General features: G+C 34.0%; 3 protein-coding genes across 5 annotated transcripts; 2 read left to right on the plus strand and 1 right to left on the minus strand.

The window, feature by feature from the left end:
- Window positions 1-1,859: 1,859 nt before the first annotated feature.
- LOC147287685 (uncharacterized) lies at window positions 1,860-2,742 on the minus strand. The gene is made up of 2 exons (XM_086242445.1): window positions 2,447-2,742; window positions 1,860-2,333 (listed from the first exon to the last, which is right to left on the minus strand). Exons 1-2 carry the CDS (start codon window positions 2,740-2,742, stop codon window positions 2,093-2,095), a joined length of 537 nt encoding a protein of 178 aa, XP_086098571.1. The 3' UTR covers window positions 1,860-2,092.
- A 1,373-nt stretch (window positions 2,743-4,115) lies between these two features.
- Window positions 4,116-5,113, plus strand: LOC147287686 (ylmG homolog protein 1-2, chloroplastic-like). The gene has a single exon (XM_086241575.1). The coding sequence runs from the start codon at window positions 4,207-4,209 to the stop codon at window positions 4,903-4,905; it is 699 nt and encodes a 232-aa protein (XP_086097701.1). The 5' UTR covers window positions 4,116-4,206; the 3' UTR covers window positions 4,906-5,113.
- A 5,191-nt stretch (window positions 5,114-10,304) lies between these two features.
- LOC147287687 (protein SHOU4-like) lies at window positions 10,305-16,002 on the plus strand. 3 transcript variants are annotated; one of them, XM_086241856.1, is made up of 6 exons: window positions 10,305-10,554; window positions 10,646-10,688; window positions 11,651-12,599; window positions 14,067-14,222; window positions 15,054-15,265; window positions 15,456-16,002. In XM_086241856.1, exons 3-6 carry the CDS (start codon window positions 11,712-11,714, stop codon window positions 15,646-15,648), a joined length of 1,449 nt encoding a protein of 482 aa, XP_086097982.1. In that variant the 5' UTR covers window positions 10,305-10,554; window positions 10,646-10,688; window positions 11,651-11,711; the 3' UTR covers window positions 15,649-16,002. The 3 variants fall into 3 exon arrangements, with proteins under 3 accessions (XP_086097982.1, XP_086097981.1, XP_086097983.1); XM_086241855.1 differs by lacking the exon at window positions 10,646-10,688; XM_086241857.1 differs by lacking the exon at window positions 10,646-10,688 and having other exon boundaries at window positions 11,654-12,599.
- Window positions 16,003-17,896: the final 1,894 nt, after the last annotated feature.

Here is a 17,896-nt window from a genome sequence, read left to right on the forward strand (position 1 = left end):
TAGGGCCTATTTGGTATTTTATTCAAAAAAATTTTTTTTTTCAAAAACAAAAAAAATATCTTATAACTAAGAAAACATGTTTAGTAAACAATTTTTAAAAATAGTTTTTAGAAAAAAATTCAAAAACAAGCCTTTTTTAAAAAATGATAAAATATCTTTTTTTTTTTCAACACTTCCATCTTTTTTAGCTGCCATCATTTTTAAAATTTAAAAATTATTTTTAAATTTCATACCAAATAAATTTTCAAATTTTGAAAACTCACATTAAAAAAAAAGATATTTGAGTAGAATACCAAACGGGCCTCTAGGAGCTCAACAAAATGTTCGACATCTCAATTGTCGATCATCCCTCACCTAACATGCCTCATTCCTCCAAGTTTTTAACTACCCCTTCATTCTCCTATCAACACAACAACAAATTCATTTGATTGGGACCAATCTTAATCAAATTTCGAAGAAATCTTTCGGATCTTTGACACCCCAGCTCTAATGCACCATCTTCATCATTTTCGATAAATTGACTTGTGAATCTATTGAGATACCGAAGGTAGAGATTATCGGGCCAATTGGAACATGTCGAGTCCATAAACAAGGTGGTCCATGGGTCGGAAATAACCACCCTGAGCAATAATGTGAGCTCCACTTCCACCAATATAAATATATGGGTAAAGAAACTTTAAAATAGTTGAAGAATTTAAGACCTAATCTAGTTTACAAACAAATAAAACAAAAATGACGAATTGTTAATATAAATATATTGAAAGCACCGTGACTATTGCAACATTGTAGCATCAATCTAATTTTCGGCCAAACTACCTTTTAACATTAATAGTTTATTTTTTTCTTTTTATTTTTTAGCCACTACTCTCAAAACTAGTTTTAGTGTCGGTTTTTCGTCAATCTATACAGTTTTGATTGACAGGCATGCATGAGTCATTTGCACCACTTGACAAATGAAAAAAAAATAATAATAATTATATAAAAAATCTTTTTTTTTTTTGGCCGGGGAAGAAAAATCATTTAAAAACACACAACTTAAAACTTACAAGAAATTGAAATCAAACTCCCACTAGTTAGATTGTGGTTTAACATATGCCTAATTGATGATAGTAGGGGGGTAAATTTAGATAAGGAGAAGTTAGCTAACATTAGATGAGGAGAAGGTAGCTAACATTCCCCCTATAAAATATGCAGGCTTCAACATACCTTGGTGTAAGTAGTTTCAACTTCAACATCTTCCTCAAAGTCCATGAAGCATAAGCTGGTATTGTCAAAACCTAAAAGCTCTTATGCTTCCTCACATATATAACCTGACCTTGCCATCAATATGGGGGTCTGACAGACCTGACCAAAATTAGCCTCATTGTTACAGACCTAATGAGTGAGACTCCCTCTCATGATCACTCCAACAATCTTTCTGACATTTTCCCAATTCAATTTCTTCAAATATGGTTTCATCAGTTGATGAGGAATTCAAAGCATTCTTGAAACTAAGATACTGTTGCATTTTCATTCACTAGCTTGGAGCTGTTTTTGACTCCAAACAACTAGCACTGCATAAACCAGATCAACCTTGAACTTGGGGAGAGTCAAAGCAAAACACAAAATGTATAAGATCATAATCTGGTGGCACAAAATTGCCATAAAGAAATTTTTGTGTACTTTATGGCTCATAGTGAACAAGTTTTACTTTTCACTTTGACAGATCTTGGTATCAACTCAAGGCAGCACTTTGAAGATCACAGTTACTAATTATGCATTCACTATTCTTAAGAAGTAACATATACTTTAATTGATTTTCTGGTGCATTCTGTATGAATCTCACCCATATGGAAGGAACAAACACAATATATCTTAATATATGCATATATATATATATATACACACACACACAGATGTGTAACTATATGCATAAATGCACAAACACAAAGCTGAATCTTAACAATCTGTCTGAATTCTGATCACATTGAAATCTCTCAAGCTGCACTCTACATACTACAACACTATTTTAAACTTACAAACAGCTATAGATATGGCATATATGGCACAAAGAAATTAATCTCTGTTACAAAAAGACCCAAAATGTATGTATTCAGAGCTCAGGTTTATGAGGCTCTGCTTCCCTATCAGACAAGCTCTTCTTCACCTTCTCCTTTGTCTTCTGCACTGTGTCCCCAACCAGTTTGGCTGCTGACTCAGCTGAGAACTCCACAGTGGCCTTGCTCTCCTCTAAACTTTTGCTCACAGCCATTTTCACCTTCTCTCCAGCTCCACCACCACCACTGCTAAGTTGATCATGAACTGCTTCAATATTACTAGTACCCTCCCTAAAACTGAATTTCACCACACAAATAAATTAATTAATAATTCTTCCAATTATTTTTCTTCAAATAAAATACTAAATTAAAAAAATAATAATGATAAATTGATAGGTTGAGGATCATACTCCAAATTGGGAGGAACAAGGCAAGCATGAACATGGTGTGCAAGGGCTTTGACCTTCTCCAAGTAGCTTGTAACTCTTAAGGGTGAACTTGTGTACAAAGAAAACCAATTTTTGAGCATCTCCCGTAAAGTTGGTTTGACTGCTGCTACTATTTCTCTGTCTTGTTCTTTCATCCTGTACGGCTCTCCTTGATCTCCATGATCATCTCCTACTCTAAAGCCAAAAGTGGTCACCAACATCATGCTGATGCACAGAATCAAAATAACAGAAGAAATTTTTCTAGGTTTCAATTCCATTGCAAATGTATATTTAATTCATTAATTGGTATACTGAGTTTCTAGCCGCATTAATTGATCTAAGTAGCCCTATGATGTGTCACAGATTGCTGACACGTATCCAGTTGTGCCACATGGCAGCAAATGAGTGCTGAATACGTGGCTGCACTGCTTTGGTGTACACGTCCAAGACTTATCAAAACTTGAAGATTCATTGTTGTTGATCAACGTATTGTAATGTGATTATGTGACTCATGTCTCTTTTCATTTTCTTTTTCTAACTTCTACATCAAAAAGAAAAAGGGTCTTCCACTTCTTCTTTTTTTATTTTTAAAAGCAAGTGTCCTTCTAACTCTAACAAGTCTTTTCTATCTGAGAGAATTTGAAAAAACCTTATTTAGAGAAAATGAATGGTTTTTCTTAAAAAATATCTTGAGCAATAAAGAAACTTCAAATTATTTTGGACTAACGAAGCCAACAAATAATAGTAAAAAAAGAAAAAAGTTTAGTAATACCACTATTTTTCTATCGTGTAATTTGAATAAATAATTTGACTTTCACACGCTTTAATCTTTCAAAAAGTTCTAATATGTCTCTATTATTTAAATTCGTTAATTTTTCTAATAAAAATGAGCACACATGAGTCACATGACCATAAAAAAAACTCTTAAAAATATCGCACAAAATAGAAAGATAAAAAAAAAAAATCCTTAAGAAATAAGTCACATGTGCGAAATATACTGAAAATCAACATAACCCTTGACCAAAGTGACAATGGAAGACACATTAGAAATTTTTAAAGAGAAAAGCTATCTGCTTTCTCTAATTTATCTTCTTTTTTATTATTCTCATTTCGCAGTATATTTTCATAATTGAAATCGATTATTCTTTAAAGATCATTTCTGCAAATAATCAATCAAATCGGAAATCTTTTGATTATATAACTACGATCAAATAAACATACGATTTTGATAACAGTTTGATTCACTGTTTGTTTATTTGATAATGATTATATGATCAAATGATTTTTGATTTAGTTGTTTTTTTGTATAAATGATCTTCAAAGAATAATTTAAAAATGACAATTACTATAATGTGAAATGAGAATAATAAAAAAAAACGTTGGTAAAAAAAGTAGATTAAAAAATATGGATAATATTCCCCATTTTTTAAAAGTTTAAAGAAAGTAAAAGCCAAAATTGATTCGGTGAGCAAAGTGAAATATGACTTATAGACTTATAGTTCAAGGAGCATGGTTACAATTTTCTTAAACAAAAAACAAAAAAAAACAAGATTTTTCTCCAAATTCCCACATTGGTAGGGTTGTTAATTAAAGGAACAACAAAAAAGAAATAACAAAAAATAAAAAGAAAATAGAAAAATCGTTTATCCCATTATTTCACTTATCTCTCTGAGTCTAGAAACAAAAAACAGGGTCTTCTTCCGCAGAAAGTTGGGAGCTTCGTTTCATTCGCCAAAGCAAACATGACATCAGTCATGGCTTCCCAAGCTATCCTCTTCCCAACAACCTCAAGCCCCATCAAACCCAACAAGCTCAAACCCTTCTTCTCCACCACTCCCACTCCCAAATTCAACACCATTATTCCCAAACTGCCCCTCAGACTCAGACCCCTCTGTGTCTCTCTCACCCAAACCCCCAAACCCCTCTCCTCCTCATCCCCCAAACCAACCCTAACCCTAAACCCGTCATCTCAGGGGGCCCCACCACCGCTCCTCAACCACGGCCCAACTCGCACCCTCACCACCCTCTTCGCCCTAACCCTAGCCGTCGTCCGCAGCCTCTCAATTTCGCTTCTCAAATTCGGGTCCCAATTCGGACCCGCCATTGGATCCTCCGCTGGACCCCTCTTCTTCGCGGCGCTGGGTGACCGCCCGAGCGGGTACTTGAACACGCCGCTGACGGTGGTCGCCGCCGGGCTCTCCAAGTGGCTCGATATATACAGTGGGGTTTTGATGGTTAGGGTTTTGCTCAGCTGGTTCCCCAACATTCCTTGGGACCGCCAGCCGCTTTCGGCCATTCGGGACCTCTGCGATCCTTATTTGAACCTCTTCCGCAACATAATTCCGCCGATTTTCGATACCTTGGATGTCAGCCCACTCTTGGCTTTCGCTGTGTTGGGTACGCTCGGGTCGATTCTCAATAACAGTAGAGGAATGTATTGATTGAGCTAGAAATTGGTGTGTTTGGTTGGTGAATGGGTGGTTTTTTATCAATTGGGTGAGGAATTATTTGGTTGTTTAGCTCAAAGTTTAGATTTTTGTGGGTTATTCATAATGTGCTGGATTCTAACACTGTGATAGCTTTGAATTCACTATGAATATATAGATTTTGACAGTTTTTATGAATGAAAATTTTATGTTGTCTCCCTTATGTGATCTGTGTTGTGGCAGTTTGATATTTATTGTGGGTGCTAAGCATTATTGATTTGACAAATTTTTAAATGTATTCTTGTAAGTTACGAGTTACGACATGAGGTCAATAATTGTATAATTTGTGGATTTACAAAATGAGGGATAGGAAAGAAATGACAAAATTTGGCACTGTGTTGTTCAGATTCTAGAATACTGATGAATTTTGATTAAGAAATGACATCTGTGACAACAACTAATCTCCTTTTGCATGGTTAACAAAAGTAAACTAATTTAAGTGGTTCAGTTGGCTTATCAGTTAGGTACTTATTGTTAATAATTTGTGAACAAGTCCAAAAATGCTGCTGGCAGGAGGTTTGCAAATTAAACTGAGTCATTAGTTTTACCATAATAAATAGATAAGTTATTTTTGTATCACGCGTGATGCATTGAGTGTTCTGGGTGAGATGGTTTGTGTATGTATCTTTCTCTAAAAGATTTTCTTAGTAAGACTTTATTTTACAGAAGATATATTATTACCTTGCTGTTTTGGAGATTTTTAGTGTTATTTCACATTGGTTTTGGACAATCTTAAATGGAAAAGACTGATATTATAACCAATGCTTTTGGAACTGCTTTAAGAAGCCTTTATCAGGGAATCTGGACTGACCATATTTCTTTAAACAACCATATAGAGATTTAAATTTCCATTGACAAAGATACTGTTTAGGATTGAGCATTCTGTGGCTAATAATTTTGGTTATGCTTTGCTTTCTTGCTTAGTATGAGGTGCTTTTGAATAATGAGAATGTGTATCTTCTTATATAAGTTATCCAGATCCCCAGAATGTTTTCATTTTTCTTTTTAAAAAGTGGAGATTTATTTCGAAGAGTGGATTTACATTTCTCTATACCGTGTCAAAAGGTTTACTTTGAAGGCTTCTCTAAGAAAGTTTGTGTGTTCAAGTTTTCAGTATTAGCTATCTTCATGCAGAAAATTTTGCATTGGCTAAAGATATATTACTCCCTTGGTTAGACCCTTTTTCCATTAAGTCCTCATTTTGGTGCATTTTCTTCACCCATGCATATATGGTCTAATACAATATTTAAATGGTCTTGTTCATGTTGGGGTATCATGGCCTCATGGGTTGCACGTCCATCCTTGGTGCTTTTTGAAATTCTTATTCAGAAACAAAATAGTGACGTATTGGAGAGATCAATATATTAATCTTTGTGAATGGGGTTTAGTCAGTTTGTCTAGCTCATGTTGAATGCAGAAGCATGATATGGATTGGACAACAACTTTCTAATTGAGAATGTGGCTCAAAGCTTGGACCTATGTGCAGGTTGAGTTATTTGAGTACTGATTCCATTGCTCTTTTCGGCAATCCTGGCCTTTCTTGAATGAATGAACAAACCTAAATAAGTAAATTAGGTAGTGCCTAGTGGAGCTTTGAGTGCAGTATGGTGTAATCGGCTGCATTTAACCATTTAGACTTTGGCCAGCTTCGTTGAGAATGGTAGTTTTTTTCTAGTGGAATGCGCATGTGTACAAGGCCATTGAAGTATTAGTAATTTGCTTACTGATAAAATTATTCTATTGGAAGTTACTAAGTTAATTGGAGATTGCTAAAAAAATATAAGAAAATTTTGTTTCCAATTCCTTCCGAGTCACTTGCCCTTTCTCAAATGGGAATGTATATGGTCCTCTGTTGTTTAGAACTTCAAGAGACACATAAAGAAATCAGATGAAAGTGGGCCAAATTAAGCACAAGAAAACAGCTGCAAAGGCAGGCCAAACCATAACAAAAATGCAGAACAACAAATTGGTTAATCAGGCCGAAGGAACAGCAGAAGCAGGCTAACTAATCTTTTATGAGAAGAATATAAAATTCTCTGTGTTTTCTATTAGAGCTTTGTATTTGTTAGATCTCTCTCTCTCTCTCTCCCCCTAAGAAAATTGATTTTTCCTTGTTCAATCATGTAATCCAGCTCTGCAAAGAACTTATATCATGCAATTCTAAGAGTAATGTGTTTAAATTCTTTCTGTTATCCCATTTTTAAGCACTGACGTTTACTTTGCTGTATGCTTGCATAAATTGAATACTTAATGTGTCTGGACCGATACCTTACCTTTTACTCATCTAACTTTCTTGATTTGACATTAATGGAAGGGCAGCATGTAAACTCAGGTTAATGGTAATATCAAATGGATTGTTTGGCAATTTTTTTTGCAGAGAGGATTATACCAATTTTGGCTGTTAGGCTGTCACTGGATAGTGATAGTGATAGTGATAGTGATAGCCCTGTATTCACAGATTCAGATATGTGGTCCATATGATTATTATGATTTAATTTTGTAGTGGACCATCATCAACTAGCATTTGAGATGTTGAAACTTCTCTGGCAAACTGTAATTAGGGGGATTCTTGTTGAATCTTTGTGACCCTTTTCTTCTCTCATTGTCTAGCATAGTAGCATACACAGCTGTATGCACTGCGTGTGGATTCTGAATGCCGTATGTAAATGCTAAACTGGGTGAGGCAGAAGGCTGCAAACAATTTTATGTGTTGCTGTCCAGGTGCTTCCTCTGGCATTTTGGTGTATCATGGTGTGATCAAGATATTAACTTTATTTTGACCAAAAAAAAAGATCCCAACTTTATGAGTAAAAAAGAAAATGAAATAAAGGAAAAATTAGTGCAGCACCCATAATTTCTGTATTATATACCAAGATGATGGGGTAAATGGGATTAATACAATACAAAGAGTGAAGGTAAGAATCAAACTCTTATCGTCAATAGGTTAAATAATTATTTTACACCTGGAGCTATAAACACTTGTGATTACACTTATTGAAAGCATCACAAACTAGCTACTATGGTTATAAATTATAATCTTCTCCTAGAATTATGTATACAAAAACATGGAAACATAACAACTGGCTCATGCTCTCCAATATCTATGGATGCATGAGCCAAAAGAAAACATATCAATTGGACTAAATCACATAATTTTCAAAAGTTGGTTATCAACCATATGGTAGGATTTGGGTTTTTTGTTTTCCTTTCTTTCTTTTGAAACAGTTTAGCATAATAGTGTATGCATATAGATTAACCCTCACCATCTTCAAATCCCTTATCTAGTGATCTGTTTTGCTAGATGCTAGAGTTAGGGAACATTCTAATAATTTGGATAAGTATTTATTATGCATGGTGGATCAACTTTTTGAAAGTAGTATGAGAATGTTATAATTTATTCTCAACTGATAGAGATATCACACCCCATGCAATCAATTAATTGGACCAGTGCAATTAACATCTATTAAATTTTAAACCTTTTAACATTTAGCCATACCATTGATTCAAGAGACCATTGGCCCCAAACAAAAAAATCACCAAAATCTAAGACCACTTGCAAAAAAAAAAAAAAATATATAACAAAGTGACATCAGTCAATAAATTTTGAATATTTTATCCTTTCAAATTAGATCTCATAAGTTTTTGTCATATTAATTTGTGACAGCATTGGCCTAGAAAAAGTCAAGAGGCCATTAATCCGAAAATTACAAGTTATATATACTTTTGGAGACGTGTGAAGTTGCACAATATTTTTCTGTCAAAAATAAAAATTGAGAATGAAAGGTTTTAATATGGTGAAATGAAACTGTCATGCCAATAATGATGTTTTAGAATTCATAACCAAATTCTAAAACAAAAGAATTGACTTGTAAACCAACCCTAGTTCCCAACTTCCCACCTCCCTATAATCCCATACCCCACATAAAGACACATCCCATGCATCCCAAAGGACACAAGCCGAATAGATGATTTTTTAAGGAAGAATAAAATAAAACATTTTGTACTATATTTAATAATCAAATTACCTATCACATCTTTTTTATATAAGTGAAACCCATTTATGTAGATAAGTTTTACATTTTTAAAAAATACAAATAATATAGATAAATATACATAATCTAGACCGTTTGATAACATTTATCATATAATCTAGCAACAACATTCGCGGAAACCTCTTTTCAATTTTTTTTTTGGTAGGAGAAAGAGCCAAAGACCCTTAAAACCAAAGCTAACTAGCTAAAAACAAAACAAAATGATATACGTGCAAACCTCTTTTTATCTAACAATCTGACAACTTAATATAAATTATTAATTATGAAGTTGCTTTTTATTTGAATGTGAGATTGTTCAAATACACTTAACATTATTTTTTTTCCTCTCTTTCCTAACCCAATACATATCTTGTCCCCCTTAATGCATATGCAACTTTATGAAACCACTACCTTTATTATATAGTCAAATGGGATCAGCAAATTTCATCTTTTGTAAGGTGTACTAGACTAACTGTCTAAGCAATCACCAAAATTGTGGGAGGTTATTTACTTTTATTTACTATACAAGTTGTGAAATTTACTTTACATTGTAAGTAGAATGTTGTAAAGCTATCATAGGATAATACTTCTTTCAAAAGAAACCATATCTTATATCATATGATTTTCTTTTCAAAATCTCAATATATTTTTATAAAAATTCTATGTAAAATTAATTTTACATTGTAATACATTGTAACTCATTATAATCCTTTATTCAATGTCCCACACTTTATTACTACTTGGGTTAACTCTAGAACTTTACTCTGAGTAAGATTGGAGCCTACAATATTTACTCTATAATGATTATGAATTTTAATACATAAAAACAACTGTATTTCTCAAGAGTGGTAGGTTCTTATGTAAAACAAAGTGCCCCTAAGATTGATTAATAACCCTAACCCCTTATCTTCATGATACCAAAGATATTAGTTGACTCTTGGCTCTAACATCTAACTATTTGAAAAATGAAAAACAAAAAAGGGAATGTTATATCAACATTTTTCACGGACTTTTGTTTTTATTATTTTTATTCAACAGTGTATTTTTATGATTGAAATCGTTTATTTTTTAGATTATTATTTGAAGATTATCGCTGCAGAAAATTAATTAAATCGAAAATCGTTTGATCATGAATAATAATCGGAGAAAGTGAATGACATTGAAAAAAAAAAAAAAGGAGAGAAATAAAGTGTGTGTGTGAGAGAGAGAGAGAGAGAGAGAGAGAGAGAGAGGGGAGGGGGGAAGGTGGAAGGTGACTTTTCAGGTAATATTGAAATAATATGTTTGTTTATCCAAAGTCATTTACTCTCTTTGGTGGTTTTTGCCGGATGAGACAACCTACCAGTTGTTGCGGCTCTTTGAAGAGTGAGAAAGAGAGAGACTTTTTTTAGTGAGAGAAAGAAACAGAGTGTTTTTCAGAGAGAGAAAGAGATTGTGACTGCTATGGAGATGGGATCTCACTCTCACCAGCAGAATCATTACTACTATTATTACCACTTCAACCACTGTCTTTGATCCATTTCAGTAGCTAAATCCTTCTCTTGTTGTTCTTCTTCTTCTTCTTCCTCTTCAGGTATTACTCTTGCACATTCTTTATTCCCATTTTACCCCTCTGGCCACTAATCTGATTTGGACCTATATGAAACTCTTGCTCATTTGTGTAGATCTTCCACATTGCCTTGGTTATAGTTCTAAATGGTGATCTGGGTATGCTTTGTTTCTCTGATTTGGGCTGTGAAAATTGTTTGTTTTATTTTCATCTGGGAATGACTTTGTTGTACCTTGCCACACGTGGAGGATTGTGTTGTTTTTCTTGTTTTGTTGAATGTAGGTCATCGATTTAGTTCTTCTTTATATTCTGGTTGGTTGATGAGAAAATGTTGCAAGGAAAGAGTTGCTTTTGAGTGTTGGGTTTTGTCAGGTCTTATGGAAAGAGAGGAAAAAGAAGAAGCTTACGGGAACAGAGCCATATTTAGATTTTTTTTGAGAGTTTTCATTTTCATGCCCATCAATTGCTCTGAGATCCAAAAGGAGCCATATGTCCTACAATTCCTTCTTTTTTCTTCAGATCTCCCACTATTGAAAATTTGTTCTTGGAATGATAGATTTCTTAACTGGATTCTTACTAATTACTAAGTAGTATAGGTGATTTTTATTTTGTACTTGTAATTCTTCTGTAGTTTAGGTAATTTTGTCTAGTTTTTGAGTTTGTTAAAAAATTCAAGAACAGGATATCAGAGCATAGTTTAACATCTGAGTATTAGATGTATTTGTGCCACCACAGAACAAAAGTTCTCTCTCAAATAATCTCTGAGAGACTGAGACCATGAAATGTCTAACTTACATCATTATATCTCATATTCCCTAGTGTTTGTCTGAGTATGCTGCTTAGATATGCTTTTTTCTTTATGTTGGGTACTATAATTTGATTAAATTTACTCATTCAATGTCTCATTTTCTGTGAATCTCCGTGACTTCACAATTTACCGATGTGTGTCAGTTTGAGAATTTGAGATAATATGAATTACATTACCTTTGCTATATGCTTCTCTGGTTGATTGGGTCATATCATTCATAACTTTAACAACTATTTCTTGATAGCCTCAAGTATTCATGTGAGTTTATAATTATATGAACAATACTTGATTGCCTCTCTTTCTCTCTCTCAGTAGGACTTTGAGTATCACATATCTATTCCGTGCCTTTATCTGCGTCCCTAAAAGAAGCTCGATGGGTTCCAGATTCCCATCTCATCAGCTCAGCAATGGTCTCTATGTATCAGGCAGGCCTGAGCAGCCAAAAGAAAGAACACCTACTATGGGATCAACAGCCATGCCCTATACTGGTGGTGATATCAAGAAGTCAGGAGAGCTGGGGAAAATGTTTGATATCCCCATGGATGGGTCCAAGTCTAGGAAATCTGGACAATTGACCAGTGCTCCTTCAAGGACTGGATCATTTGGAGGTGCTGCTTCACATTCAGGTCCTATCATGCCTAATGCTGCTGCTCGGGGTGGCTATACCACATCAGGTCCTGTATCTTCTGGAGCCATGACTGGTTCAGCTTCAATAAAGAAGACTAATTCGGGACCACTCAATAAGCATGGGGAACCTCTGAAGAAGTCTTCTGGCCCTCAATCTGGTGGAGTGACACGCCAAAATTCTGGTCATATTCCACCAGTTCTTCCCACAACAGGTCTCATCACATCTGGGCCCATTTCTTCAGGTCCACTAAATCCCTCTGGCGCCCCTAGAAAGGTATCTGGGCCTTTAGAGACTATGGGGTCAATGAAATTACAAGGTTCTTCTGTTGTTCACAATCAAGCAGTGACTACTCTTGTCCAAGATGATTATTCTTTCAGAAGGAACTTTCCAAAGACAATTTTGTGGTCTGTGATACTGATATTTGTGATGGGGTTCATAGCTGGTGGTTTTATTCTTGGAGCAGTCCACAATGCCGTACTCCTTGCTGTTGTGGCAATTCTTTTTGGTGCAGTTGCTGCTTTATTCACTTGGAATACTTGTTGGGGAAGAAAATCTATCATAAATTTCATTTCTCGTTATCCTGATGCTGAGCTTAGAACTGCTAAAAATGGGCAATATGTGAAGGTCTCTGGGGTATGTAACATAACCAACGCTGATATAATATTTTATTTTTCTATCTCCTCTTGTTGGTTTATCTGCTGATTGGGATTTATGTTTATAGAAATTCTACTTTTAGTCGGTATTTTTCTTCCCTGCCTTAGATCTCAAATAACATCCCTTAGTTCATTTATACTTTGTGTGTGTTTGTTTCTGTTCTACTTTACATGGAACTCAATATTTAAAAGACTTCTTTCTTACCTTTGATTCACATTAGTGAATTGCTCTTTGCACAAAGCATTACTTATCAGTATTTATTAATAATTTGAGTAAAAAGATGAATCCTTTACAGAGAACTAAAATGGTGTGAGAAGAGGAAGAAGGATGAGGATTTAATTTGATTGGGACTATTATTTAACATTTTTGTGTGGTACAGTGAAGCCGGGGACATAAGCCTTGACATTTGAGAAACCTTTCTATTTTGACATTTAAATGTTTATATTTAAAAAGTCTTTCTGCATGTTAATCTGAAGATAATCTGTGAATTGATATTTATTTTTAAATCTTTTTACTTTGGCATTTTAATGTATGTATTTACGCATATGTCAAAAAAATGCAGTTTCTTTCCCTACGGTGGAAGATTTAGGGTTCAGAATTGATGTCATATGGAAATTCTTTTATAAAAGTACTTAGTCTGACAAAAATATGTTGTACCTCAATCAAAATTCATTCTTGAAACGAAAAAAATAATGCCTGCAGTAGAAGGTCTAATCCATTATCACTTTCACTATTCCAAACATGCCAATATTAGTACTGATGGTATGTAAATGTAACTCGTTGTTCAAACAACTATTCAGAGTTCCTAGAGCTCCTTGTAATACAGTATTAAGCCATAAATCTTAAATTTCAACTAATTATAACTTTTTATTCAAAATCTATAAAGCAAAAAACCCAGAATTCCATTTATAATAAACTTCTAGAGTAGCATGTGAGGTGCAGTGCGAACATTGCTGCTGAAACCTTGTTATTTCCCTAAGTTGAAATAAAAATCTGTTGACACTTAAAACTCCAAAAGATACTAAAATTAAACAAAGTAATTAAAACTACAAAGAAGACACTTCATTGGGCCAAAAAGTTTTCTATGTATGATGCTTAGCCTTGGGATTCTTCTCTTACAAGGTAGTGGCTGCTGCATCTGTATTTCTATGCATGAACACATGTTTTAAAATTGGTGTTAATTTTCCTTATTATTAGAATGTTATAAGAATATAAGCATATGTGAATTAGAAAATATTTTACCAGAATTACCTTAAAAAGAGAAAAACTTCTTATATCCTCTAAATCAGTGAAATAGATATGTTGCTACTATAGTAAGAACATAACCTGGCTTCAGGGCCTGGCTAGTATTTCTTGCTCAGTGGTTCATCATCTGGTTGTCATTTACCTTTTTTCTTCTGCGTAAGTAGCGCATAAGTTTTGATGTTATATTTTTCATTCTTGAAGGTGGTTACTTGTGGTAATGTACCCCTTGAGTCATCCTTTCGGAGAGTTCCTAGATGTGTGTATACATCTACAAGTTTATATGAGTACCGAGGATGGGATTCAAAACCAGCAAACCCTACACATCGTCGATTTACATGGGGACTTAGATCATCAGAGGTGAGTAACTGAGAAGTGAAGACTTTCCTTTGGAATTACACGTAGCATGGATAATTCTATTGGAGAATCATATCCATTATCCAATATGGATATGATAGCTTTTGAATTCTCTGCAACATGTATCTGGTTATAAATAAATGTATTTAGACACTGAAAATAATTTTGTTAATAATATATTCCTATAATTCTGGAGATGTATTCAGTACTTGATACTCCCAACCATCTCATAATTATGCACATTTTTCAAAGTCATAATTGGACACATGTTGAGAGTTTAAATAAAGCATTTTCAGACACAACACACACGGATATCATTTAGTTTATCCTTGCCATATCTTATTTTATTCTCTAAAGAATGATATATCCATGCTTAATGGCCTTACAATTTTATTAGGCTCATAATATGTTTCCTCACTTGCTCATAATCTACTCTTTTTTTCTTTGTATGGTGTAGGCTCATAAACTACTGAACTCTAATTTGTAATTCTTTGACTTTTTCCAGTGACATTATACATTTTTCTATTTTTGAGTAGCCAAATTGCAAACAGATGGTTTAGGGTTTAGGGACCTTTTACAAAATAAAAAAGGGATATATGCCTGTAGGTGAATTGCCCTGGTGATGTATATACTAGACATTTTGGTTATCTTTTCTCTGACTACAAAGCTTCTCCTGTTAATCCTCTGTCTTTTCAAAAGAAGATTTCCATCTCACATAAAATGCCTTGGTTTACAAGTGGAGGACTGATGTGATAGTATCAAGTGGTGTTCTACCTTTTGAGGTTTAATATTTCAAATGCTGAACTGTACTCCTTTATCTATGTTTCTTGACAGAGGCATGTAGTGGACTTCTACATCTCTGATTTTCAGTCTGGGTTGAGAGCATTGGTTAAGACTGGCTATGGAGCAAGAGTTACTCCTTATGTTGATGAGTCCATCATTATTGATGTTAACCCAGAGAACAAGGACATGTCCCCAGAGTTTGTCAGGTGGTTGGGAGAGAGGAATCTTTCAAGTGATGACCGGACAATGCGGTTGAAAGAAGGGTAGAAAATTATCACATGTTGAATTCATTTTGTTTTTTTATTTTAAATATTCTTAATGAAAATTGATAAGTAGGCATTTCCCTTTTCTTGTCAGGGACTTATAGAAAATGCATGATCTGTTGTAACTTGTAATGCTGATTTCTTTTACTCCAAGTCATCTTATATAACTGCAAATGATGTTCTTTTGTAGGTACATCAAGGAAGGTAGCACAGTTAGTGTGATGGGAATTGTCCAGAGAAATGACAATGTGCTTATGATCGTCCCTCCACCGGAGCCATTGACAACTGGATGCCAATGGTCCAGTTGTATCTTTCCAGCTAGCCTTGAGGGTGTTGTTTTGAGATGTGAAGACTCATCAAAAAATGATGTCATACCTGTTTAGTTGTTTGAGCTCCGGAGACGTTTTCAGGTATTGCACTTTTGAGAAATATTTTGTTCCCAATGCCAAAATTGATGGTGGGTAGTGGTGGTGTTGTAGTGATAAACAGTGATGAGCTTGATGGTTTAAGATGACGTGATTTTTTCTCCTTTTCTTTAATCCTTGTGTATAGCTTGTAGAAATTTCTTTTGCATTGTTTTTCCTAGGGCTTGAAAGTTTCTGTAATGGTGTGGCTTGATGTAGTGGGAAATTTTACAAGTTTGAGAAGACCTGTATGTTATAAAGGAAAGTGTTATATAATTCATGAGTTAATTTCTGGGCTTGGGAACTTTATACTCCCAAGTTTCCTTGCCTCTCTGTCTAAATTGCTTTGTTCTCTCATAATCAGCATCATAATGATTTCTTTTTTCATAAATTTGAGTTATAGCATACAACAGTTGAAGTAGATGAATTGAGTGATACTGATTTTTTCTTTTTCTTTTTTCACATTTGTTTCGTTTGCAATGTCAAATGCAGGGAAGCACATACAAGATGATTATTTTTTTAAAAATACTTTTTAAAAAAGGTAGGAGGATATGAGACAGTAATCCTATCTAGTGCATGGATCCTTTTCAATTCCTAAGCGAAAAGCTTTTGCTGAGAAGGTTTTAGTCTTTTAGAAGGGAAATTTCTTGTTGGATTGGAAAAATATTTGTGAGGCTATTCTTGTCATGTGGTGGCATTAAGTGATAAAACAACCCAATTGAAAGATGCATGTTTCTGAAGTTGATGATGATTTTTATTTCTTTTTTTCTCTTTTTTCCTTTGGTCCCGAATTCCTGATGAGTGTTGCTATTTGCACATCTTTTTTTTTTCTTTTTACACACCCTTTTTCTTCATTTATTGAATTACAATTCTAACCCCTAATTCAAATTATCATTATACCCTCATTGCACACCCCAAACCAGCCATCACCAGTTCACCACCTCCAAGTGCACACCCACCCCAACCATCGCCGGCGCCGGCGCCTGCCATTCTTTCTTCTCTCTCTCCTATCTCCCTTTCTCTCTCTCTCTTCTATCCTTCTCTGTCCTCACCCCGACGCCACCCTCAGCCACCCCGCCGCCGGCAAGGTCGCCGGCGGTCTTCTCTGTTCCAGATCAGATCGGTGACGCCCATCTAGGGGTGTGATTTGGATTGGAAAATCCGAATCCGACCGATTCCTATCCGAAAATTTCCAATTTTATTCCGAATCCGAAATTGCCGAATCCGAAAATGCCGAAATCCGAAAATTTCGAAAAAAATTGGATTGGAATTGGAATGTTTATTTAAATTCCGATTCCGATCCGAATTCCGATCCAAAAAATTCCGAAATGTTCCGAAGGCATTCCAATGCAATATTTCCAAAATTATGCCAATTTATTCCATATTATATATTTTATCATTTATTTAGTATGATACATATAACATATATTTTAGAAAAGATGACTAATACTATTAATATAAACATATGTACATTATAAATATATGTGAATCATAATAACATAAATGGTAAGTTGGTAACACAAACATGCACTCACATTTTCCGTACATGTAATTACTATTTTGTTTTTTATTAGGGAGGGGAATTGAAGATATGGAGCAATTCTACAGTTATTCCAACTGGAATATCCCACCAATTGTAATTACTAATTACTAAATATTTAAGCTTATTATTTTCAAAATTTCAAACATGATATATATATATATATATGTGAGTAACATGTATCTACTAATGACATTTATTCTAACAATGTTGGATGAGCTCCAAAGATTAATCCCCCACTTCTAAGATATGTGCTATTAAGCCTATTATACATTCATAGTGACATTTATTTCTCTTATATAATATGTATGTTATAATATATAATATATACTATTAAACATACACAATATATATCATACATAATTTATTTCTTAACATACATAATCTAGCAATGAAAAACTTGCTAAATTGCATCTTTCTTTCTTTTTTTTTTTCCTTCTTTTCTAGATTTTTTTTATGGTAATGGTATGAGATGGTATGGTTCTAAATGTTATTTAAATTAATATTTTGAATTTTCTTTTTAAATTGGACATATATTTTAATTACATTTTAATATAAATATTGAAATGCATCATAATCTATTGTCTTTTAATTTTTGTTTGTTTGTTAATTTCATCATTATTCTAAGAAAAAATCCAAACATGTTCTAAAAAATATTATGAAAATGTGAAAATTCCGATTTTTTAT

The sequence above is a fragment of the Dryas octopetala genome, chromosome 4, assembly GCF_963921425.1.
Source record: "Dryas octopetala chromosome 4, drDryOcto1.1, whole genome shotgun sequence".
NCBI lineage: Eukaryota > Viridiplantae > Streptophyta > Magnoliopsida > Rosales > Rosaceae > Dryas > Dryas octopetala.